Genomic DNA, 25,229 nt, shown 5'->3' with positions numbered 1-25,229 from the left:
GCTATGAGATACTTGTCGTACGCTATAGTTTGTAACTGACACGACACTCATGTTGTACAGACAATTTGCAAAATGTGTCTTCATTTAAGGAAGTAACAGCCCAATGTTTCCCACGGGGCCGGTGTGCATCACATTGCACTGTAAAAGAACACTTTTCCTGAAACGTTTGACATAGATTAGAAGAAAAGTACTTTGCATTTAAAGTAGAGAACACCTCGGGTTGTACTTTTGTGTCCGAAACAATCCAAGCTTGAGAGAAAACTAACCAAGCCCAACCTAATATTTCCTTGTTTTCATTGATAACAGGCATGTGCAGTGTAAAAAATCAAGTAGGCAAGCCAAGCCAATGTGACTGCACCCGACCCAAACCCATATATCTTTTCAAAATGTTTGTCCCAAACTAGCCCTGCCCATTTGGCTACAATGGGCTCGGGTCAGGGATCCATACTCTGATGTAAATGTACCATGTGGAGTTTGAGACCACTACTCGTGCCCCGAAGCAATTTCTTATGAGTGGGTCCCCTCTTTGTCTCGAGCACATGGATGCAAATTAACATACACATAATTGACGAGCTTAAGTTCGTGCCAATGCTGCAGATCATTTTAAAATATAACAATATAACAATTATAAAAAAAAAGTAATGACACTTAAATGCATGTACAATCATGTCTGTCAAATATGAACCAAACTGAGGAGTAATCTCAGCACAGTTAAAAAACAAACGTACAGTATGAGGGTTTCATTTTGTTATATTTCTGTCATACACAAACATATTAGGTCAGATTATATTATGTTATGAATGTGATTGTCAAATAATTATGCAAGATTATTTTTCTGTTCTTAAATTACATTGTCCAGTCCTTCACTTAAAAAATTAACTGTTAAGAGCTAACTATTCCTATAAATAACTTTGTAAGAGATACAAGTTCAAACATTGCTTTCTAAAGAGCTGAAAAGTAACCAATAGCAACCCTTCATCCCCAAACAATTACTGAAGATGTTCACATAACAAGAGAATGAGCCCACCGGTGTCTAACAGACCTAAGTACAATGAGGCAATAGGTGTAATATAGTAACAAGAAGAAAGCCCTGAACATGTAATAACACTGATATGTTGTCAAACCTATCCACAACATCTGGTTAAAGCAGGAGTTAAAGAGAATAAAGAGAGACTGCAGCTAAGCACAAGCACAAAGCTGAAACTGAGAAATAACCATTTTGATTCACAAAGTACTTTATTTTAATTCCATAAATTAAAATGCATCGAGTAGGCTCATGCAGAAAGAGCTGGCGTTTTTCCACAGTCATCCGTAGCCGTGTGTCTCAGCTCTATGGTGAATAAATGTAAACAGCTGGTGTTTCATCAGGAGCCTTCTGGGATCTGTCTGCCCACTTTGATCACAGTAAAAAACAAAACTCAGTGCGACCTGGTTACTGACCTCTGATCTGATAACAGTTGAGCCACAGTCTTTTAATGTGACCTGTGTGCGACATTACACCCCCAGGCCACACAGGTACGATCACCCAGGCTGGCTGACACTTTAAACTACCGTAGATATCACCCCCATTGTAGCACACACAATACCTGCGATATCTACCACCTAAGCAAGTGACAGGCCCTGCCATCTGTTCTAAATCTGAGATATTATTTTTAATGGCATGTTAACTATTATAGCACCACCATTGTTAGTCTGAAACTTTTTTTTATCTATTTATCATTCCTGTCCTTCTGATAAATAATAACACAAAGGAAAAGCAAGCAGTAAAAAGTTTAGATAAAACATGAAAGTTCACAAACAGTTCAAAGTGCTGGTTTCATAGCCACAAGCATTGTCATGGGTGGGGCTGACTGGCAGTAATGTTTGTTTTATCCCGAATCAGATGTGTCATTTCCTTTGACTCTAATGTTGATATCATATGTTACTAATATGACTAATGCTTTATGTGATCATGCACTTTTTGAGAAGGAATCATCAGCCAAACAAAACTGTAAGGACTAAAAAACTGAAACCTGAGCCAAGATTTTCTTTTTCAGTTGGTTTCAATTCACTGTAAAGATGACTATCATTTTTCCAAGACATTTTTTTCAGACAGAAAATATTGCTCACATTATTTAAAGTCATATTGGTTTTCCAGGATTTGCTATTACACAGGCATTTCAGAGAGAAGTGTTGAATGCAATATTGTGGCCATGACGTGATAGAAAAGTGAGTACTTGAAGAAAAACACCCAGCCACTCATGTATCTGTCTCTACCTCGGGGGCTCTTGTGTCTGAGGGAGGCATCAGATCTGACAAGTTTATGATCTGTCTTTGTAGGTCATAAGCCCTACTTGTAAGTGAGTCGATCAACAGCCTCCAAGTTGTGAGTTTATGACTTCAGCACTTTGCCAGTAGCCGACAGTCGATATAATAAAAGGCCCAGCGCAGAGTGCTGAGCAAAATAAAGTGTGAAAAGATGCAGGAATCAAAGACTGAGTGTACTTCCAAACTTAACAGTGAATCGACAGTGCAGTGTGAAAAAAATCGAATGCAGGCTGTGCTATGAAAACTGAGAGTGGTTTGACTTGTACGTGTTTACTCAGTTTCCTCTTCAATCTTCACGGTTCCTTGTTCCTTAAATATAGACAAGCTGCACCAAATTTCACACATTCATAGATATCAGTTCCCTAAATGTGCCTGTTCTTTAAAAACAAGAATCTAAATCTATGGAGAAGATGTTGAAAAAATGCAATGTTGAAGAAAGTCCACACCAAAATGCAATGGCTTCTTCCCTGACCCATACAACACCCTTCCACCAAGTTTTGTGGATATCTGTTCAGTTGCTTTTGTGTAACCTTGCTTACAAATCAACCAAAAAACAAATGATCAGGGATAAAAACATAACGTCCGCGGTGGAGGAAAATAATGGGTTACTGTCAGCTATGATGTGGCAAAAAGAGCACCAATTCTCTCCTTGAGAGGCCCTGGTCACAAAAATACCTTTATGCCTGCAACATTTTTCAGTGTCAGGACCTGACTTGTTGAGCCAGCATGAAGCTACCTCAGTGCATTTCAATTTCTCAGACATTCTATTCAAGAAATGAATGATCACAACAACCAAAAACACAAATCACGCCATCTCAGAAACCTGTCCTCCCTAAGTCAACATGACTTCACATTGCCTTGATGCATGGTCACAGGTAACATAAGTGAGTGCAAGAAAGGAGCTTACCCACTATACTGACTCACGCAGCTTCCCATCTGGGAAACCTGGATACAAGGCACAGGAGAATTCACATTCTAGGTAGAGTGGAAACTGTAGGCTGGCCACTTGTGAAGAATCCAAAAGTTATTTCCTGCATGTGTTCGCTCCTCGTCTTCCTCTATTCTCCCCCTTTGAATGCTCTTACCTGTCTGAGGTAATGTTCACCAGAGCAGAGGACCACGCCTACTGTTGGCCAATAAAACTGCTTCCAGGCAAAGAAACAGACACAGTGGAGTTAACCCTTCTTCTGCCAATCAAAACAGAAGGTCTGTAAAATGACCTGAGTGACCAGTTCAAACAATAACTGACCTAGTGGTATTTTTATCCAGGGAGAGTTCAGGTTTTTAAGAAGCCAAAATGGAAAATATTTCACTTACTGAAAATACACCAGTATCAAAGTGGTTTTGCTTTATAAATAAACATATTATGTTACTATTTATCAGCAACATCAGGTAGTGCAACAAAGTGTAAGAAAAAAATGGGTTGTGGAGACATATTTTAAATGGTGAAAATGTGTTGCCTAATAAATAGCAAATCTGAGAAACTACTAACAATAGCTCCAGTACACTGCTGAACAACTTATACTATAACTTATACCAACTATATAAAACTATAGGCGCCATGCAATTGTCAAACAATAACACTAAATATTGAACAAGGTTTTTTTTTTACCCTTTCACGCCTGTTCCCAAAGAACCATGAGGTATCTACTGAAGTCGCATTCCACAGGCACATTCTTTCTAGAGATTATGTCACATCTTCCTCCACAACACCAACAGAAGCTCAGGCACCATGCAGAGGTTTAGTTTTTTTCTGTTTTGGGGTCAACACAAATCTATTCGCCAAAGACTGAAGTAAACACAAAATAAACAGTAAAGTAACAATGCAAGGTACAGAACTGCCAAGAGACCAAGTGAATAAATCAGTTACTAATTGACAGGTTCACAGTGAATGCTGTAAACAGCAGGGTCACAAAGGAATGTTTGTCAAAGACAAGTGCAAAGAAAATTAGTAGATGAGACCAAAGGTGAGATGTTTCAATGAGTTACGTGTGATAGTTTGATTGGAGTGTGATTCCACATAGGCTAACATGTGTGTGGCTACACAGTGTGTGGAGATGTCTTGTACAATACTAGTAGCTGCTTAATAAAAGTTTCCAAAAATTGTTATTTCTGGTATCAAACATGAGCATATGAATTTTATTGCAAAGACGTGATCAGTATTTTAATACTTAGATGCTCCCTGATGTTCGCAGGTCAATAAAAACAGGAGTAGCATTTAATATTATATACTGCAGTTTGTATTGTGGGTCTCCTGGAGACTTTAGTCTAAATTTAAGACTTCTCAATAAGGGATACGATGGTATAGCAGTCACAGAATTACACTTCCGCATAACTGAAGATAAATTGAAGTAATCTTTTAGGGAATAACACTCAAAATGCTACGTTATCTCTCAAACTATGGCCAGAGACAGCAGGTATCCATAGTCAATCCCATACCCAGGCTGATGGTCCTGCATTCATTTCTGACCAAATGTTTGTCGGCTTTTGTCAGTGACATGTTGGTATTGTTTATAGTTTAATTACAACATGCTAATATCTGGGTCTTTGAAAAAGAACTACAACATAAAGAGACATTATGTTTACCATTCTTTTTTATAAAGAGCAATGGAAGAAGTGTCAAATGAACCTTAACATAATTAAGAGCTATTCACACATTTTTAAGATCTAGTATGCAATATTTCAATGTATTCAAGACCTATTAAGGCCTACAATCCAGATAAACTTGTTAAGACCCAACAGAAACCTTGAATACTGAAAAGTGATTTATTGAATATTATAAGCTGAGTTAAATTATTTTGTCGTTATTTGACTACTCCTTCATCCTCTGTAGGAACTGGGAGACCACCTTTGCTCTCCTTTTGACATCAACATTTTGGCTAACTTGTACTGGGTAGGCTCAAATTTATACAGAACACCCTTATATATCCTATCTCATATCAAGAGATTGATACTTGTACCACTTGTTATTAGGCAAGAGAGGAGACAGGAACTTCTGGAAGAAAGAGATGACTAGAGCTGAAACTTGAGGAGGAGAGGAACGGAGGGGAGCTAGAAATGAGACAGAATGGGGCCGAGCTCTTGACAGGATGGAGGAGTGAAATATTTAAGAGTTCACAGTGCTTCGGGCTCAAAGGCAAAAATATATGGATGGAAGACATGGAACAGGAGCAAAAATTACATGAAACAGAGTAAGCAATGGTGGCAAGCCAAGCAACAGAAGGCAGGGATAATATGAGGGTGGCAGAGACACAAAGAGAGGAGAAGAAAGGAGAAGAAAGGGATGAGGGCAGTGTTACGAGGGAATCAGAATGTAAGAGATCAGGTGAGAAGATGCCCAAGAAGAACTGAAGAAGTTGTACATGAGTTAAACTGTAGGTGTGATATTTCCAGAGTGATATTCCAACTAATCATGCTGGTGGTGTGTGATGACAATTTCCTAATGCATTTCCAAAATAAATCAAAGCTTTTCATTTAGTTATTTGTGGATGATTAAATGTAGAATCAAAATAAAACAATAGAATTTTGCCCTTCATTAACCATTAAATCTTACTAGATAGCATGACACCCTCAGGAAGGCACAGTTAAGAAATATTTTAGAGATTACTTGCCTTAAATAATAAAAAAAACTCTCCATATTACAAACTATTTCTTGATTTCTTGTTCTTGCTGCCCAGTTGTAACATTATAACTACCTTATATTAGAATTTAATTGAAAGGGGTAACATGTCTTTGTACACTTTTTATGGTAAAATTTAATCATTTTTGACCCACTCAACTCAATGTATACATACACACAAACATATATATATTTTATATATATTGTGCTAAACCAATGATTTACACAAAATGAATTGAAAATGTTTTCAGATTTTGTTTTTAGAGTGTAGTGCAGCCTGCTGTCTAAATGATTAGTACTTCATATCATTAGCAGTGCTTTCAGCTGACAGCTTTCCTGATAAATGAGTATTTATTTGGCCACTGCTGCAACCACTTGATTGATTGCCCAAAAAATAACCCTTAACGTCACCTCTGCAGCAAAAAAAACAACAATATTCACAACAAACAAGCTCATAATCTTTAACAGAAAAAAACATGTCCAACAGGTGCTGGATATATGCTATGCTCGACATCTTTATGTGGCACCATTACCCACACTGCAGGACATTTACCTCAAGAGATTAAACACAAAGGGCAACAGGGGGTCAATCAAAAATAATGAACTCATTATGTAAGTATAAAACTACAACTTCATTGGTATGTAGGCCGGTTAGTATGTGTGCATATGCATGAAGCTTAAGGGACTATGTCATTTAATGCAGTGATTAATAGAGTAGTTGAAGACTTGAAAAAGAGTTGAAAAACACTATAGGGTTAGGGTTAACCCTGTCTTCTACGTGTATGACTGCTTTTTCACCCGGAGATATTTGTTTTTTGTTTTTTTTTGCGTCTGTTGCGTGTATAATCCAGTGGGGGATCCCCTGCTGTGTTCTCACATCAAATTCTCCATCTCACTCAGACATTTGCGTTCACCCATGCACGTCCTCCGGAGAAAATACGGATGAACTGCGGAGTTCATTGCATGTTTGAAAGCAGCTTAAGGCCCATTCCTGGAGGGAGGAACACTGAGCACACTGCCTGCTATTCAGGTAATTGTTGACATTAGGGAAGAGACCACACAGGCTTTGTAGTCCAAGCAAGTGGGCGAGCAGACAAGGCAAATTAAGAACACCTTAACACCTTTAGAATCTCTAATGAGGTATCTGTATGAAAAGAGGAGAAGCAACCCTTGCACTTTGGAGGGGTAGCTGGAAAAGGTTAAACATCTTAATTTAGAGCTGGACCATGTGGCTGCTCTGAAGGGAATGCATGTGTGTAATGGTAAAACAGGTATTGCATGCAAGATCATTCATTAGACCAGCAGGGAGTGGTGTAGGCATAACGCAACTAAATATATTACTTAGAGTTCACCTATAAGGCTTAAAGACAAAGTCATGATAAAATAAATTTGTGTAAAATATTCACTTTACTGTAAAACCCAGTTTTGAACAGAATCCTCTCTATGAAGCACTACTGTTACATGCTTTATAAACTAGAGCACATTTGAATATACTGGTACCAGGAGAGTAAATTAAAAGTTCTTGAACAAATACCTGATGTCCTTGCTGATGAGATCAACTCCAGTGTTCTGTGAGGGTGACGTCTGCCCTGGGCTCAAAGGTCTGGGTTCTTTGGTCTCATCAGATGCCAGTTGTGAAGTTTGTCTGCACTCCTCTACTCGTAGTTCTCCCTCTCCATCACCAGTGGTGCTGCTACTGTCTGGTTTATAGGTGAAGATAATGGTTGGCTTCTGGGTGGGATCTTCTGCTTTGGCCTCAGTGAACCAGTGATGATTTTGGATTGGTGGTGGTGGAAGAATATGAATGACTGTCCCATCAATCCCAACCAACTTGCCCTTCTCCTTCTCCACTTTCTCTCTCTGTTCATCCTCATCTTTCCGCCGACGAAAAAAGCTCTTGAAGGAGATCCAGCGTTTGGGTTTGGAGCTTTCTGCAGAAATACGTCTGCCGTCTCCACCAGGACTTCCTTCCCCTTCACTGGGTCTTAAAGGAGAACTGGAGGCGGAGCTCTTGGTCCAGTTGCCAAAATGTCTTTGAAGGATGTTAGAGGCGTGGTATGGGGAAGACGTAGACCTAGGAGGGGGGGAGGGGGCACTGGGTTCTGAGCGGGGGCTGGAGAGTGGGACAGCAGCAGAGGCACTCTGGGATTTAGACAAAACTTTTGAAGGCGTGTCCTTCTTGGGCTTAGAAAGACAACCATCTGTTGTGGAAAAAATAGACTTGGGTCGGGTAAGGGTCTCCTTCATGGCATCAGGTGGGAGGGCATACAGCTCCTCAGAACTGAAGTTTTTGGCATGTGCTGAGGGGGACTCTGGAGGAGTTTGGGGAGGCTGGATGGAGGCCACAATCTGTGAAAGTACAGCACTGGCCTCCTCCCTGTGACTTACCACTGCCCCACAAGACAAAACTAAGTCTGTATCATCGTCATTACTGCAAGTGGCATCTCCACTTGTGTTGCAAGTGCGTATAACAGAATTGGCAGTCGGGCTGAGTTTAGGTAAGTTTGCAGTAATGGCAAGAATGGCAGGGGAATTTGTTGATGTAGTGGGAGAGAGGGCCCCAACTTTGGAGCTCAACACAGTGCTTGTCACAGTGCTAGAGTCTGTAGTGGTTCTAGGTTGTAAATTTGGTACTTTGGATGCTGCTTCCGCTGGAGCTTTTGTCTCTTCAAAAGAGGCTCTCTCTGATGTGCCTGTACCAGAGATAGTTTTCTCTGTTGAGGAGGATTGGACACTCTCAGAGGAACCAATCTCTTCATATGTATGGCTGGCTACCCTATTACCTACCCCCTTTGGCTGTGGGATTTCCCCACTGAGTCCTAAGAAGCTCTTGTACACAGCTAAATTGTCATATGCACTTGGATTGATAACAATAGGTACTTTGACTGCATTCTTGGAGCTGCGGGCATAGGCTGGCTCATCGCGAATAATAATGGGAAAGGGTGGCATGCCTGCATTATTGAAACTGTTGAACTTGATCTCTGATAAGTTAGGGGATTTCACAGGTACAGTTCGGGAGGAAGACAGCCCAGCAATTGGAGAAGTGGGAGCTGACTTGTGGCTGCAGTGTTGTGTAGGGATAGAGGGGCCAGGCCCAACACCTAAATCTACTTTAGGTATCTTTTGGCGAGGACTTGTGCTTGATGTCCACACTTCTTGATAGCGTATACTCCCGGATTTCTTTCGGGAGGTAACTGATGGAGCAACAGATGAGGGTGATGTTGGCATCACAGAAGAAGATGGAGAAATAGGGGATTTTGGAGACAGAGGCTGACCTAAAGGAGCGCTGCAGAATGATGTAGGGCTGGAGGGCATCGACAGGTTTTGTGGTTTTGGAGTAGAGTCTGGAATTTGTTCGTCTTTGTTGGCCATGGATGCTGACACATCCACTACAGTGTAAGGCTTACAGATCAGCGATTTTTCCAAGTTCACTACACGGTATGGTTTTGCTTGCTCCTCTGTGGGACTAAAACTAATAGTCACTGGTTGACCTGGAAGTGCCTGGGGCATTGGCAGGCCTTCTCTGCCATCCTGGTCTTCTAATCTAATGGCCAGGACAGCCTTGTGTGTTTCATTCACCTTCAGTGGACTCAGTGCTCTGTGGACAGGCTCCTTTTTTGCAGGAGAAGTGATGGGGACCTGTGCCTTAGGGGAGGTGGGAGAATGCAGGCCATTTCTAAAAGCAAAGGGGGCACTGCTCCCACTGCTGGAAGTTGTTCGAGAATCCTCTGGTAGCGATGATGATGATTCTGGAGAAGTGGTAGACTCTGAGGTTGATAGGAAACAACTGCCTTGCATGTTATGTGACCCATAGGGAAAGAGAGCTCCACTCGAGTCCATGGAAGGGTATCCATTTAAGATCTCATCATAACTATCATCGTAGTCCACTGCACAAATCCGCTGAAGTGAGCGATTCCGAAGAGGCACAGTATTCCATTTTTTCCCAACAGCAAAGGGAACTGGAGACAATGTGGCAGCTCGGAAATTTGCAAAGCGTGGTTGGCCTCTCATACGGATCTCCATGGATAGTAACTCTTCATCACTTTCATCCCAGCTCTCATGTTCATCATCATCATCCCTTTCAGTCTCTTCGCTCTCATCCTCATCATCTTCATCTTCACTGGAAAACTCTGGGTAGCAAAAGCGACCACCCTCTTTGCTAATGATCTTGGCGCTGTCACTAAGGGATACCCGTTTTTGAGCAGTTCCACAACCACCACTACTGCTGCTTCCCATGGCCAGACAGCTTGAGGCTAGAAGACCTCTTTCCAAGGACCGTTGGTATGAACTACTGATTCGTCCCCAAAACATGTCCTTGGAGCCAGAAAGGGGTGGAGTACTACGGGCAGGACATAACCCAGCAATCTCCTTTAGGACATCTGTCAGTCCACTATTGTTATTATTTCCACTAGGAGTCCTCGGGCTAAGTTGTCCATAGCCCTCAATCTCCTCATTGCCATCCTCTCCTTCGTTGTTGTTTCTGGGCCCACTAGGTGATTTACGGTTCAGTCCATTGCGATTCCAGACTCTAAAGGCAGATGCTTTGCCCTGTTCTATTACATTTGGTGGTGGTTGAAGGTTGCCATCTAAATCTAGCCCTGCAGAGGAGCAGGGCAGCATCATAGTAGGCTTAACAGCAATGGTTGGCTTCTTAGCTACCGGTGGGCGAAAGTTTCCTGAGCGAGCCGACCCACTAACGGCCCTCTGAGAGTTGATAAGGTGAGGGATGGCTCTGGCCCCAGCAGTGAGTGGATTCTGTTGCTGAATTGTTGAAGGCCTCTGCTCAGAGGGAGGCTTTCCTCCACCACTCTGAACCAGACAGTGCAGACTTTTAGGTTTAAAGCAGTTCTTGCACTCGCCTGGTTTCCACACGTGTTCTGTGAATGTGCTGCAGGCAGACATGGTTACTGGTCCAGTAAGTCAGCCCACTGGGTCAATGGACAGGAAAACCCGCCATGAAGCTAAAGGCCACAGGACCTTACTGTAGTATCACAATGATGAATGATGAATTCTTTAGCCTCAAATGTAGGGGATGCTGGACCTGAAAAACAAAACAGGAGAAAAAGGTATAATTAAAATATTTATCAAATTCTATTTCACTAATGCAATGCTCATTAATCTGCAGTGTGACTTTTGTGTCCATTTTTTTATTTTTGATATACATATAAAATCCATTTGGTTCATTTTCACATATCAGTGGACCGAGCTAAAGCAACTATTTGAAAGTATTTCTGAATCTGAATCATTGCAAAAAGCAAACCTGATAACATTATTGAAGCAAACTAAAAACTCTGTCAGATTAAATGGGAGGTCAAACTTCTAATCCGCAAACACACACACACACACACACACACACACACACACACACACACACACACACACACACACACACACACACACACACACACACACACACACACACACACACACACACACACACACACACAAATAATTTGTATTGTTAAAAATGTAATGGGAAAATCTAAACAGCAAATGTTAAAGTTCTACAGATAATGAGCTGTGTCTTGTTAAATATATTTAGTGTCATCGGTAAGAAAAGCGTTGTCACTGGTTTTTTACCCGGTGGGAAAATCTCCACACTGTGGCAACCCTATTACCATGGTAACAGCAAGTGCACTTTAAACCATTCATTCAAAATATTTCACAGACAGGAAAATCTAAATCTGGATTGTTAATTTAAAACATTCATTTATTTCCTTTGATACAAATACTTAACTGCACAGAGTGGTTAGAAAATTACAAAGTTTTGTCCATGTAGGACTAAAATACTCATCTAAACAAGTAGAATTAGAACCCATTATACACTTATTATACCCAGATTGAAATGAAGCAACGAAGGTATGACGGAAGCTGAAAAATAACAATTGAGACAGGCAATGTATTATGAAGGCACACAGTAGGGTTACGTTGTCTCCATTAGGTGGCAAGCTTTCCCTACTTAGCAGCCAGTCTACGCTCTGAACCAATGATCTGTCTCCTCCCAGCCCTCAACTGGACCTGTACAAATCTAAAAGCAGAGGCAGAAGTGAAGAGGATTAAGAGAGCTTATTTCTGAATTGCTGTCCTGTGTTGTAGTTGGCTGTTTCAGCCAGGCTTAGGTGAGATAAATGCTACTGATAATGTCAATGAATCAAAACCTTAAAGTCCTAAATCCTATGAACTAGAGCAGTTAGACGGAAAATGGAAACCAGAAGCACTTCGGCTGAGTTCACATGTGCTGTGGTCTGACAAATGGCAGTGAGGAAGAGTCTTTCATGCTCATAGATTTACAGTTAAGTCTGAAGTGAGAGATATTTTTGTAGTTTTGGCTCTGTATTCTAGCAAACTAGACTTGCAATGAAACAACTGTTTACTGTGTTATAGGGGATTAGATTTGCACAGGATGAGAGTGTAAGACAAGTAGCTTTTTCTACACAATGTCTCAACATTTTGAGGACATTTTATCAGACCAGAGACTCTATAATATAGAGGCAATGCAAGGAGTTTTGGGAGCTGGACAATGGACTAACAAAAACAGGCAGTCACCAGACTTTGGGATCACAGGGTCATGAGCTATTGACTTTGACTGCAAAGAATCTGGCATCAAATATTTAATATAATGACTAATTTTAGTCGTTAGTTGTTCGTTGCAACTAGGTGCAAAAAATTGCCACAATTTCTAAACTCTTTGTGGGTGAATGTGAAAAAACTAACAAAAAGAAAACTCACTCTCTTTCTGCTGCACTACATACTGGTAATAAGCTGTCAGCAAACATTATTAAGACATGTCATACGATAAAAAAAACTGGCTTCAAATGAAGATCTAATCTTGTTTAATTAATAAATCACCCTACATACAAAATAAATATGTTATTTTTACACTTGACTACATTCAGTCATTGCAAAATAACAAAGGCTGACATTTTAAAACCTAGGCACAAATATTGCCCCAGGTTATCGCCCACCATTGCATACATATCAGACGCATCCTGTTTTCTCGCCCCGCCAGGTCACACGTTAGCACCAGGAAGCCACATCCTTTTGTTTTGTAAACAGTGTTACAAAGTTCCCTATTATAAATCCTTGATATACATATATTTTTTAATAAAATTGACAATCTACCTAACATTATCGGAAGCCCTGAGAGGCAAGGAATATTATGCCAACATAATTTTTTCAACAAGTAACATTTTTTGTGAATATATCAAATGCAGGACTTTCCACTAAGAGCAGGGTTTCAATCACAAGACAAAGTTGGACTGGCCATCGTGCAAACCATGACAAATACTGTAGCTACCAGTGAGACAGAGATCTGTCAAAATGAAGATTGACTTCAATAATATGTCAGCTGACTTCCTAAAGCCTCTGGCAGCAAACCGTTATTAAAAGAAAGATATGACAGTAATCCTAAATACCTTGTAACACCACGATATACCTCGTGTTTAGAGAGCCTAGAGACAAAGACACCACTCTTTTGGTGGTTCTGTTGCAGCTTGGGCATGTTGATCTGCAAACGCAACAGGTACTCTGGCATTTCTTGATGATTTCACTGCTGATGGAAGCAATGGGATGAATGCACAGGTATATAGGAGCATTCTGTGAGCTCTGTTTTAGACAAATGTGTCAAAACTCAGTGGATGTTGTTTTGTCATTCATTAGGAGAAATAATCCGAAAAGTACAGTCAAAGCAACTATTGAGGTAGGATTTCTTCGACTGGCCAAGTCAATCAGCTGATCCAAGTCTGACTGAGCAGCAATGAACTTTGTGAAGACCAGACTTGTGAAGATACAGAGAGTTGTCGATGTGCTCTATCCACGACTTCAGGCATTCGGTGACTGCAAAGACTTTGATTGATTTCATGTTTGCAGTAATTGCCCAAATTGCTTTTGAAACCCTAAACTGTTTGCACTATGTGTTTAAAGAGCCTCCCACATAGTCCAGAGGAAGTTAACTCTCTCTTGTCTGTTAACATTTGAGGATGACAAATCAAAATAAGTTTAGTACAATAACATGACAATGAGTGAGCTAAACCTGAGTTTCATCAGATAGAAATGAATAACTGTACAGCAGGGACCATATTGACAGGGGCTGGTGAATCAGTTTTCTCATCTATCTAACAAGGTCACGGGTGTCAGATCCTGTACGGAAGGGTGTTACCATGGCAACCCCCTGACCAGGGCCTCACACAATAAAGCAGGAACTCCTGAATCAAACTTTGCTGACAAAGTCGTGATGGGTGTGGGGAAGATTTATCCTGTTACAGCGCATCCTCCCAGGAAACAAAGACCATAATTCAAACAATATTATTCAAAACATGACAGCGCTGTGTCACATAAACACTGTGGACAACTAAAAGTAAGGCCCGGGAAAGGTCTGATATCCGTCTGTGGAATGCCTGTAACAGCTGAGACTGTAGGTTGCTCTCTAGATGACAAAAGCAATATATTGATCAATCATAACAGCATCCAGATCATTTTCTCAACTCCATGCACGTGTCTTCCTTGGGACAGATTCATGACTGTTTGTCACAGGAGTAACACAGCTGTTGCACATGTACTTAAAAGAAACAGACAGCAGAGAAGGCATAAAGCAAATAAATTACTATATATTTCAATAACTTTTTGCACAATGAGAAAAAGCTGAGGGCTTTCATGGGATCCACACCAAAACATTTTTATTTGAAGCTACATTATTTGTTCCCTGGAAGTCAAATGCATGGCAACTTGAAGAGTTTTCTTTTGAAATCAAGATAAAGCCTCCCCATTGTGTTATACTTTCTTCACAGCGGCTTGACGGAATTATGAAAAGCAGCTTCCGGCGTGCAGTCTAAAAAGATAATTCAGTCTTTCAGTCTTTTGTGTCTCCAATCACGCTTCTGAGAGTCAAGCAATATCCGCTATCCAATATACGTCACATACGCTCAACACCAAAAGAAACCCCCAGTGGTGAATGTGACATTAGCATATTTGACTTTTCTCTCCGTTAACATTAAAATTCAGTTGCTGTTCCGTTTTCAGTTTTCCTTTCCTTCACAGTGGGGGCTAATATGACGCAGTGTCGAGCAGCCAGCAAAACTGACTTACACTTTAGTTTCTCATTAAGCCAAAGGCAGAAAGTAGTGCCATGCTGTGACTGACAAGTCCCCACCACATCTAATCTGGGATGACAGATATGCCTTGGGGACAGTGACAATCCCATCTGCCCAGCAGTCCCTTCCTAAACCACGCAGGCCAATATTTTGAGTTCAAAAATCTCAGAGCGCCGGGCATATCATTAAAATATGATATGCCCCAGAAACATACAGAAAGACGGGAGGACATCTCTTTGAAATAAGCACTCCATCTTGCTTATGTAATCATCTCTGTCACTTGTGTTTTTCCATAAGAATGATTCTATCTGTGTTTCCAATATAAGTGTTCTTACTCGTGGCCATCAGCCAAATAAAGGACTGCTATTTCTGTGTTACTTTCATTATGCAACAGACATTACACAACACAACCAAAATGTGATGAATTACAGCACGGCAAATTGGTTTCACACAAGACCCTCGAGAATACAAAACACTTTCAAAATAACTGTGCGGGCACGTTGCGTAAACATGAAAGACAATGTTCCCTTAACACACACACACACACACACACACACACACACACACACACACACACACACACACACACACACACACACACACACACACACACACACACACACACACACACACACACACACACAGATTTTAGTTATATAATATTGACAGAGCATTCTTGATTGTGTGACCCCAAAACTGTTTTGATTAAAAAGATATGAAACAGCAATATAGGAAACCAGCTACAGGCCATTAGTAGGAAACTGGGTGCATGACCACAAACTACCTTTAATACTAAACATTAATTTTATGTTAGCCTACATTATTAGTTCTTCAAAGTTTAGAAAAGCATGAAAATACAGAAGCCATAATTTGTTTTCATTGAATAAATCATTCTTATTGCCATCTGCTTAGTTATTCTCCTCAGTCTTGTTTTGTTTTTCACTGACTTACCTGTCCTGAATATTTAGTGGGGCTCAGGCATTAGTGTTGACAATTTAAATGGATCTTTTATTGATAAAGATTGATGACTGTTTGAGGTAAAGGACTGACTGCTCTTCATTAAAGATGTAATTATACTGTGTGAAATAAGATTGATTTGTGCTCAAAAGAGTGGGAAGAAACAATTGACGTAAAAGGAGAACTATTGTGATTTCAATATACAGCAGAATTCTGTAGAGAAGTGAGTTGTGGCAAGATTTTGTAGTAGTTGTATATTCTTATTTTGTATCACATTTGTCCATAGTATGTCTGAATGCAGGGATAGAGGATATTGACTGCTCTATGCTTTTAGCCATACTTTGATTGGTGTGTTTAAATTAAATCAATAAAGTCAAAACAACAAATAATGCAGTTCAAGTCATTAAGTTAATAGTTGGAAAACTCTAGGAAGGACTAAACATTTTAATTCATCATCAGTGTTAAAAATAACTAAGTATTTCATGAGGATATTCAACCAGCAGCTTAAGCTGGACTGTTGAGCTGGGTTGTGTGTGTGTGTGTGTGTGTGTGTGTGTGTGTGTGTGTGTGTGTGTGTGTGTGTGTGTGTGTGTGTGTGTGTGTGTGGACTGTCAAATGACATGAGAAAGTTTGGGATTTTTCCTGTAGTAACATATTAAGTATGAATACATTGGTGGAGTGTGTACGTCTGTGAGTGTTTGATCCAAACAACATTCAACATCATTCAGAATTCAGATCCACTGTCTGTGTGACTGTGCTGACAAGAAATGAGACAACAAACATGAAGTAGACTGCATTAGTTAACATACATCAGTCACTGTAAGTACACACTGTCCAACACTGCATTGTTTATCTCTCATTAAAACATTTCTGGAAATGACCTGAGCTGGGTACAGTTCCACAAACATTTCTCATTTCTATAGACAGGATCTGCTATACGAAGAGACCCTCTGCTCAATTCTTCCAGCGTCTCTCTCTCTGTGACATATGTTCTCCACAATGAGCACAACCGAAACACAATTCCTCAACAAACAAATACAAGCAATTTAAGTTTACTATTTGAATTAACCATAGACTGCATATATATAGTAGTATATAACTTTTTTTCCAACGCACGTGCACCATATTTCATATCAACATTTACAGAAAAGAAGGTAAATATGAATATAAACTTATATTTGTGGAGTTTCAATCATGCAAAAACGTTTTAAATTGAAAATTTTCATGCAAAAACGTTTTAAATTTTAAATTTTCAAGCTTCCAAACACCTTTCAAAGCCTTATTGCATAATTATTCAGCTTCTGTGCACGTTTCTGTTGTTTCAGAAAGATTTTACAGCCTGTTTTTCACTGAACTTTAACCCCTGGTTACACACAAGGACTGTAGCTGTAAGAGGTGAAAGGTGAAATTACAAGTACCTCATTAAGAGGCTGAATGAATCATCTCTGGTGTTTACCTCAGCTGCTCCGAAGTCTGTCTGCTTCTGTTCTAACACTTGACGGCTTCTCCACATTTACTGTACCAGCGCTCTTCCTTCTCGTCTTTGTTTCTTCCTACTCCATTCTTGCACTTTCAAAGTTTTTCTTTGTTGTTTGTCTTTTCCCTCTAGCTCAAATATTCCAACTCTCTTCTCTCTCTTTGTCCGTACCCACTCTCTTTTTTCGTTCAGGCTGTTTTTCTCACTTTCGCTCTTTCCTCTGAGATATGTAAATCTGCCTCCCTCCTATCCATATTTCAGGAAGATGCTCAACTCAAAATTGTTCCCAATATGGCACGCACACACGCTCACTTTGGCAGTAACTAATGATTATTGTCTTTATAGATTAATCTTCCAAATTCTTTCTACATAAGTTAATTGATAGGTTGATAAGTCCGATTGTCCGTCAAAAAGACATTTTCTTTTTATGGTAAATGGTCTGTGTTTAGAAAGTGCTTTATATGTCAATTCACTTGACATACTGTATTACAGAAAACAATCAGACATTTTTGGGAATTTGTGTTGGAATAGTGATTTTAAAGAGTAGCAGCCAATATATTTTTTTTTCAATCCAATGACCATTTAGAAATCAATTATCTAAACACGTGGTTTTTTCATTACTTTGTCCACCTCCCTGATATTTTTACCTCCACCAAGGAGGTTATGTTTTCATTGTGGTTTTTGTCTGTCACGCAAAAACTACGGAACCAATTTTCTTGAAACTTGTTGGAAGGATGGGCAATGGGCCAAAAAAGAACTTATTTACTTTTTGAGTGTATTTGTATTTCTAATCACTTTCTTTAAGATAATGTATGTGCCTTTCTTTTTATCATCTGTGTTTTTTTTTTTTGTGGAAGTGAGCGTTCCCATCTGTGCTAATATGTGAGTAGCCAAAGGAAAATAGAAAGAAATCTTACAGCTGTATGAAGACAGCTGCAATGCTGAGAGTGAACAACACACACACACACACACACACACACACACACACACACACACACACACACACACACACACACACACACACACACACACACACACACACACACACACACACACACACACACACACACACACACACACACACACACTAATGCCTAGTATAATTCCGTACACCCACTGAACTGCTCAAATTCTGGTGGCACCACCTCTAGTTTTCTGTTTGAAAACAACAAACTGTCGACCGACACCACGAACCAGCAAAGCTTTGCTTAATTAAAATTGAAGACGTGAAGTTGAGGGTGGGTTTCTGTTTCTGAGACTGCACTTGATGAGCTAGCCGTTCAGATGAGATGCAGCGTCAGCCCGCGACGTGTGACCATCTGCTCCCGTGAAAGCAGCAAACACTGTCTGGTTTTGTCCCATGTGAGATATCACACAGCACCTACTGCTCGGTGCCACTACCACCAAGCAGCCCTGAGACTGCCAAGTGAGACCCACATCTATACAGGGATAAGAATAACTTCTGAGCAGCGACTGGTGGGATAGAATTTTATTTACTGAAAACTACCGCAGTGAGACTCATCCAAAAAAGATTTCCCCCTGTGTGTGACATTTAAGTTTAGTATGCAGTGAAGCAGTCTTGATCTTAGCAATAAGGTGGCTGCAACCGCAGTGCAATAGAGGAACAGATAAACTCTCAGCATGACAATTACTTATCTTATATCCCAACAATCATCACAGAGCATACAAAGACAAGAAGGCAGTATGGTTGTGTAACTGTGTTCCAACCCAATGTAAATGATTGGAGCATGTACAATTTGACAACTAAGGAGAGAATAGTTTGCTTACAGTGGAGCAAGAGTTGTATTACTTAGTGCAGGTAAAATCATTTTTGACTTAATAATGGGATTACATTGTTCTTACCTAAGTGGCATCCCACCATAAAGTCACCCATTGGTTTGTGAACTGCTGTTTTGAAGCCCCACTTGGCATTCTGGCCAGGGACATCTTTTTTTTTTTTTTCAACCAGGAAGTTACCATATTTGGGAGTGGGGGTTAGCATGACAACCAAACTATGCTTTGACATCTATTTTACTGTAAAAATTACTATAATTTAATAATTTAGTCCTCATCATGCTGTAATGAAGACTTGAAAGAAACAATTGAGATCATAAACTTCGCATGACATTCTTTACTGATGTAATAAATCAAGTAAGTGAGAAGTAGGACCATTGTCTCAGACTTTTATAGAAACAGATTTTTTTTGCAACAGGTACACTATGTTCTCACCATAAACCACAAACTACGAGCCAGTCTGTGCAATACACGTGTATTAGTCATCATCTTTACCACAAATAGGAATTCACCCAAAATGACATTTTACCTCTGATGGATGTGCATCAAGAGGAAGTGTCAGTATAAGATTTAGATTGTCACTATGACTTGACACAGATCAATATGATAATTGAGATGAATACATACTCCAATAACAATTATTACAGTTCTAAAACAAAGATAGCACACAATAATGTACCTTTGTATTGACTACATAACACAATGCTACACAAGGGTAAGTCTTTGAATTTCAACAGCCTATTTTTTTAACTCCCATACGTACACCATCCTTTCATCCTTCTCATTCATCCTATACACCTGAGGCTTCTCTCATCACTTCCCCCAGAAGTTATAGCTCAGTGAACTGACACGTCAGAGAAATACTCATCATGAGGGAGATAAAGCACTTTCAGAGACCTTTCATAGACAGACTGCCAAGATGTCACCGTGCATTTAGCAACCAGTAGATATCAGCCAGAGAAGAGTGCCACCACTGCAATCTCATCTCTACCCACATTGGTTAAATAGATCCTGACTCAACAGTGACTGGTTGTTTGGCTCGCTAGATGGGAAGAGGGACAATTGATTATTGGGTCTCTAGGTGTGAGTTTATGTATATGTGTAACTTCTCTGAAAAAATGCATTGAAACTCAGACTGATATCCAGTAGCAGTTGTGATAAGTCCCCCATGTCTTTGCAGAATACAACCAACTCGCCACACTGCACACAAGTAACATTTGAATTTATATGAGCGGCTTTGGGAGGTAAATATGATGTTGCCTTGTAATTCCAGGGTGTGGTATACCAGACAACATCACAGAGTTAAGGTATATAACTACCAGTGTCTGTCAGACACAGAGAGAAGCGGCACAACTCGCTCAATGTCTGACGAGGTCACCAAAATTATCGAGTTCATATTCTGCCAAGGCCCAACTGTCACCTAAAATCTAATCAAGCTGAATCAAATACTCTCATTAAAATCAATGAATCATTCCCTGGGAAAATTGTGAAAACGTTGAAAAACCAGATGTAAAAAAAAAAGTGAATAAGAAATCCTGACCCGGATCCACACCAAAATTGTTGGTCCAGCGTGTCTCCAGTCCAGCATATGGACATTCACAGTCTAAGAAAGTATCTCTGGGACTTTCTATGATACTGTGAAACCACAGCAATGTGGTGTTTCTTTTTTATCACTAAGATGATGCTCACATTTCCGTAAAAATGCCTAGAAAGCAACCGTGAATTTGTACTTAAACATCAGTTTTGCATTAAAGCGAAGGACAAATTGATGTATAGCACAAGCATGGTTATTCTGGGATGAGCCATTGGGTATAAGGAGAAGTCCTAAGATTCATATGAGGTTGTGAGACTTGCAATACCAGTGAACGGGGGAGACAGAGAGAGAACAGACACTACAAACTGGGAGCACTGAAAATAATAATAGATGGAAAGACTGAGATGTGAAGAAATGGGGCATCAAAACCAAGTTCTATTAAGTTCTTCCACACTCACCTCTCCACAGAGAGGCAATGTTTTCCCCTGAGAAAAGACAGCACGCAGAGGACTGAAGTTCATTTCCCACCCAGAGCACGTTCATACAGAGCGTGAGTGAGAGCACGCTGAGCCTGGAACATAATAGTGGAATAACTGAGGCTGAAAGCTGAAGCCATGAGGAGATGGGATATAGGATTTTCTGCCGCTTTGTGGCAGGGGGCTTGAATGATAAGACAGCCGTGGCACTGGGACAGACAAGAGCAGAATAGATGTGAAATAGGAACAGAAATGCAGTGGAAGAAGCTCGGCAGTGGGAGAAAGCTGTGCACAGTTAAGGCAAGAGTAATCCAGCATAATCATCATAAGTCAAAAGAATCAAAATAGAACTGTCATTTAGCCTTACAGTATTATATCAAGATGTTACCAAATCAGCCAACACCCCACACCGCATTACTGTCAGGAAAACAGTAAGTAACCAATGCTACTTTCAACCACACCAGACTTCATGCTACTGGTAATTATGGTTGAGCTGCATGTTTGGTGTATTTAAGTTATTTTTTGTTTGTGTGAGTTATTAGACAAACAAACGCAGTTGAAAGAATATTAAAGCCTGACACATTATTATTTGGGCTGGAACATGCTTTCTAAACTGTTTCCATTTTCAGTTGAATATAGACTGCCTACTTTTCTTGCATGGTAACAAACACTCAGTGAGACTTTTAATAAGGAATATTATGAAGGTTGCAATAAATTACAAATTGCCATTGAAAACAAAACAAGCCAATTTTGTCAAATTTCTGCTAATTGTAAAAGGTAAATATTATATAATGTGTCCACTTTAGTCTCACCTATACTTCACTTTAATATATGATTATAATGTGTCCTTTATATTTCTAGTTATTAGCTTTTCTTGGCTTTCTCTGTTTCCAACCTACGTAAAGTGTCTTTGAGCATTGATAAAGATTATAAATAAAATGATACAGTAATTAATAATAATCATAATAATAATACCATTCATAAAACTAATGAGAACATTTTAATGTAGAGAGTTGTATCTCCATATTCATCAATATTTTGTATCCCTTTTAATTGTTTTTATTTGAAAAAACTGGAATTGTAATTTCTTATTAATTGACATACACAGATGCTGCTACTTCTGCAATAAGGTAATACAAGAATACAATATGAATGTAGTATATTTATGGCTCTGGCCTGATCTTTACCTATCACACCTCAATCCATCCCTCACCTATCTTATCATTTCACTCAGTCATTGTCCGGGATAATATCCACAGCCACAGCTGGGAGCACATCTTGCACAGCGACAGGCTCTGAGCAGTTCAGTTCGGCACTTTGGTGAAGGGCACTCTGACAGCAGCAAATAAAATGCAGGCTGCACTTACTGCTTCCTTCCCTCACATTTTCTCAGCTCATCCAGGGATTTAAAATGATGACCTTCAAAAGTCTCTCCCATGCAGCCATTAAAGCAACACGTATAGTCAGTGGGTGCCATTGACTATTCTCTTCACTTAGTCATGGGTGCTGATGGCGCATAACATGTCTCTTTAAGCATAAACCATCTTAAGTTGTAAAGAAAAAAACAAAAAATCAGACAGCCAAGGGACAAGTCATTTGGAATGACATTTCCTATAGTATGTGACAATGACAGATTCAGCAAATATCTTCCTGAGCTATGTGACCATGTGATTTAGTTTTCAATTTCAGGGGCAAACCCATTCTGAGTCATGAATGACTTGCTCCACATAATTCCCAATTTCTACCAACTTTCAGCTCGATCCACAGACAGACGCTGTCAAAAAGATTGAAATGACTCCACTGAATGTCACTTCAGTTTCAAGTAGGTTCTCGACAAGTATACGACTCTCCCTAGCTCCTGAATCTGTGTTTTGGGTCAAATTAACTATGAAGCTTGCGTTTTTTTATTTAAAAGTAAAGCACAGGTTCCATTGAATGGAAAAAGTAATCTCTGCTTAGTAACTTTTTAGTTTTTCGACAGCGTATGACAGCTGAAAGTGACACTGAAAGTGAAAAAGGCGGGTTTAAGTCCCAGATCGAGCCTTAAATGGAGAAGAGCCAAGACTGAGCTTTCATATCTTTCTATCCGTCATTCAAGTACTGAAAATTTGCAATATTATTGCTATAATAAACTTTTATTACGCTTACAATGAATGGGGGAGTGTATACACTTGAGAGGGATCTCCATGTTCACAGGTTTTGATTGAACAAAGGCTGAAGGAAAATAAAATGGATTCTCAGAGAGAGTGTGAATACAATTTAAAATATATGAGCTCCATAGATCAGATAAATATCCAACCATTACAAGCAGCCAGTCTCCAAATAAGATTTATTAGGCTAAGAGATTCATGTGTCTTTAGTTGACTGATTCAGCTATTTGAACATAATGTTTTTTTCACTGTTGGCCTTCCTTTGACTGCAATGTTGTATATTTTCACTGGCCCAAAGGCCAAAACATTTGTTTTTATAATTTAATAATTACAGGTATTGCAACATTTTGCAAAATTCATATAATTATTGTCATTATTATTTCTATTATTCACCCTTGTCTAATGCAAATGGATTTTTCAATAGCAGTCCACAAATTAAGCAAGGACTGGAACAATAAATGAAATGCACTCTTCCAGGCACTGTGTATGTTACGGTTGTTGCCAACAACACTATCATGTGATACCAGTCACAGCCCATGGAAGTCATAAGCTTGTTTAGACTTCTGTCTGGGTTGTATGAATGAAACACTCTAAAACACTGAGACTTATTTTGTCTCTACTTGGGAGATTTGTGTGAGAAAGAACTGCCTGTAAAAAATCGTTGGCTACAGTTAAAGTTACAGAGCAGTGAGCAGCTGAAACAAAGACGTCTGTGCAAGGAACAAACACACCATGAAACCATGATGAGCAGTTTATAGGCGGCCTGTCTCTTGTGTTGACCTGTGAGGAGATGTGTTTACTTGCTGAAAACTAAAAACTGTAAAACTAGGTTACAAAAAGAAAAAAAGAGCACAACACAGCAACAATAGTCAGGAGGAGAAAGTACAAATGTATCATGTCAGTATTTTCATATTTTTAAACTACCATAGAAATGGACAACAAACTTTAAACAGCATGATAAGTAGGGCTGTCACTTTCCCCAAAATCAGGCTCAAATGAATTTGACATGACACACAATTCATATGGTACAAAGATGAGAAGAGAAGATGACAAACAGCCTTACATTTGTTTGCTACTCTACCATGTACTGTCTAGAACCTACATGTCAAACTCAAGGCTCTGTTACATGTACATAAAAGAAGAATGTAGCCTACCTAAATGTGTTTTCTTTTTGCACTGTATCCAATATCCTGTTTAATAAATGCTGACCCTGTTTGGCCCTCGACGTAGTCCCAGTATTTAATTTTGGCCCTCTCTGTGATTGAGTTTGACACCACTGCTCTAGAACATTAAACAGCACATGCTTTTCAGATGCTTTGGTGTCTGTCAGGAGGATCAAGGTCAATATATCAAGCTAACAGTGGCCGCCCTCGGCTGTTTGAATATTAACTTTTCCCATGTTCAAATGAAAGTTTGGATTTCTAACAAAAAGTCCCTACTCAGAAGTTACTGTTCAAAGCAGTTAGCTACATGCATAGCTACAAACGTCTCAACATATCTTAATAGGTTCAATGCAAGACTGCTATCTAATAAAACAATAATGACCAGATTTACAGTGCTTCTAAACTTCCACACACAAGATAAATGATCAGCATTGATATCCCACCTCCACTCTGTTCTTCAAGAAGACCGACCAGTGACTGATTGACCAGATTGTCCAGCATAATCTTTTACTGGCCCTGTCATCACCAGATTAATTTGCATTTGTGAACTGGTCTCGAAACCCTCAACTCATTTTCAAGGGGGGTTATCAACAGTCGCAGACCAAATTGCCTCTTGATGCAATTGGGTAGACCTAAAACTAATTAGAGCAGTGCATTGTGTGA

At 39.7% G+C, this 25,229-nt stretch overlaps 1 protein-coding gene across 1 annotated transcript in view; it reads right to left on the bottom strand.

Annotated features, from left to right (window-relative positions):
• peak1 (pseudopodium-enriched atypical kinase 1) overlaps positions 1-25,229 on the bottom strand; it is a 100,900-nt gene that overhangs the window by 15,637 nt on the left and 60,034 nt on the right. The window contains exon 4 of the mRNA XM_034589241.1: positions 7,461-10,967. Coding sequence (XP_034445132.1) covers positions 7,461-10,828 — 3,368 coding nt within the window. The 5' untranslated portion in view covers positions 10,829-10,967. The remainder of the gene's footprint in view (positions 1-7,460; positions 10,968-25,229) is intronic.

This window comes from Hippoglossus hippoglossus, chromosome 6, assembly GCF_009819705.1.
Source record: "Hippoglossus hippoglossus isolate fHipHip1 chromosome 6, fHipHip1.pri, whole genome shotgun sequence".
Taxonomy (NCBI): Eukaryota; Metazoa; Chordata; class Actinopteri; order Pleuronectiformes; family Pleuronectidae; genus Hippoglossus; species Hippoglossus hippoglossus.
Note: the sequence above shows the minus strand (reverse complement) of the source record. Positions and strands in the feature narration are given on the sequence as shown.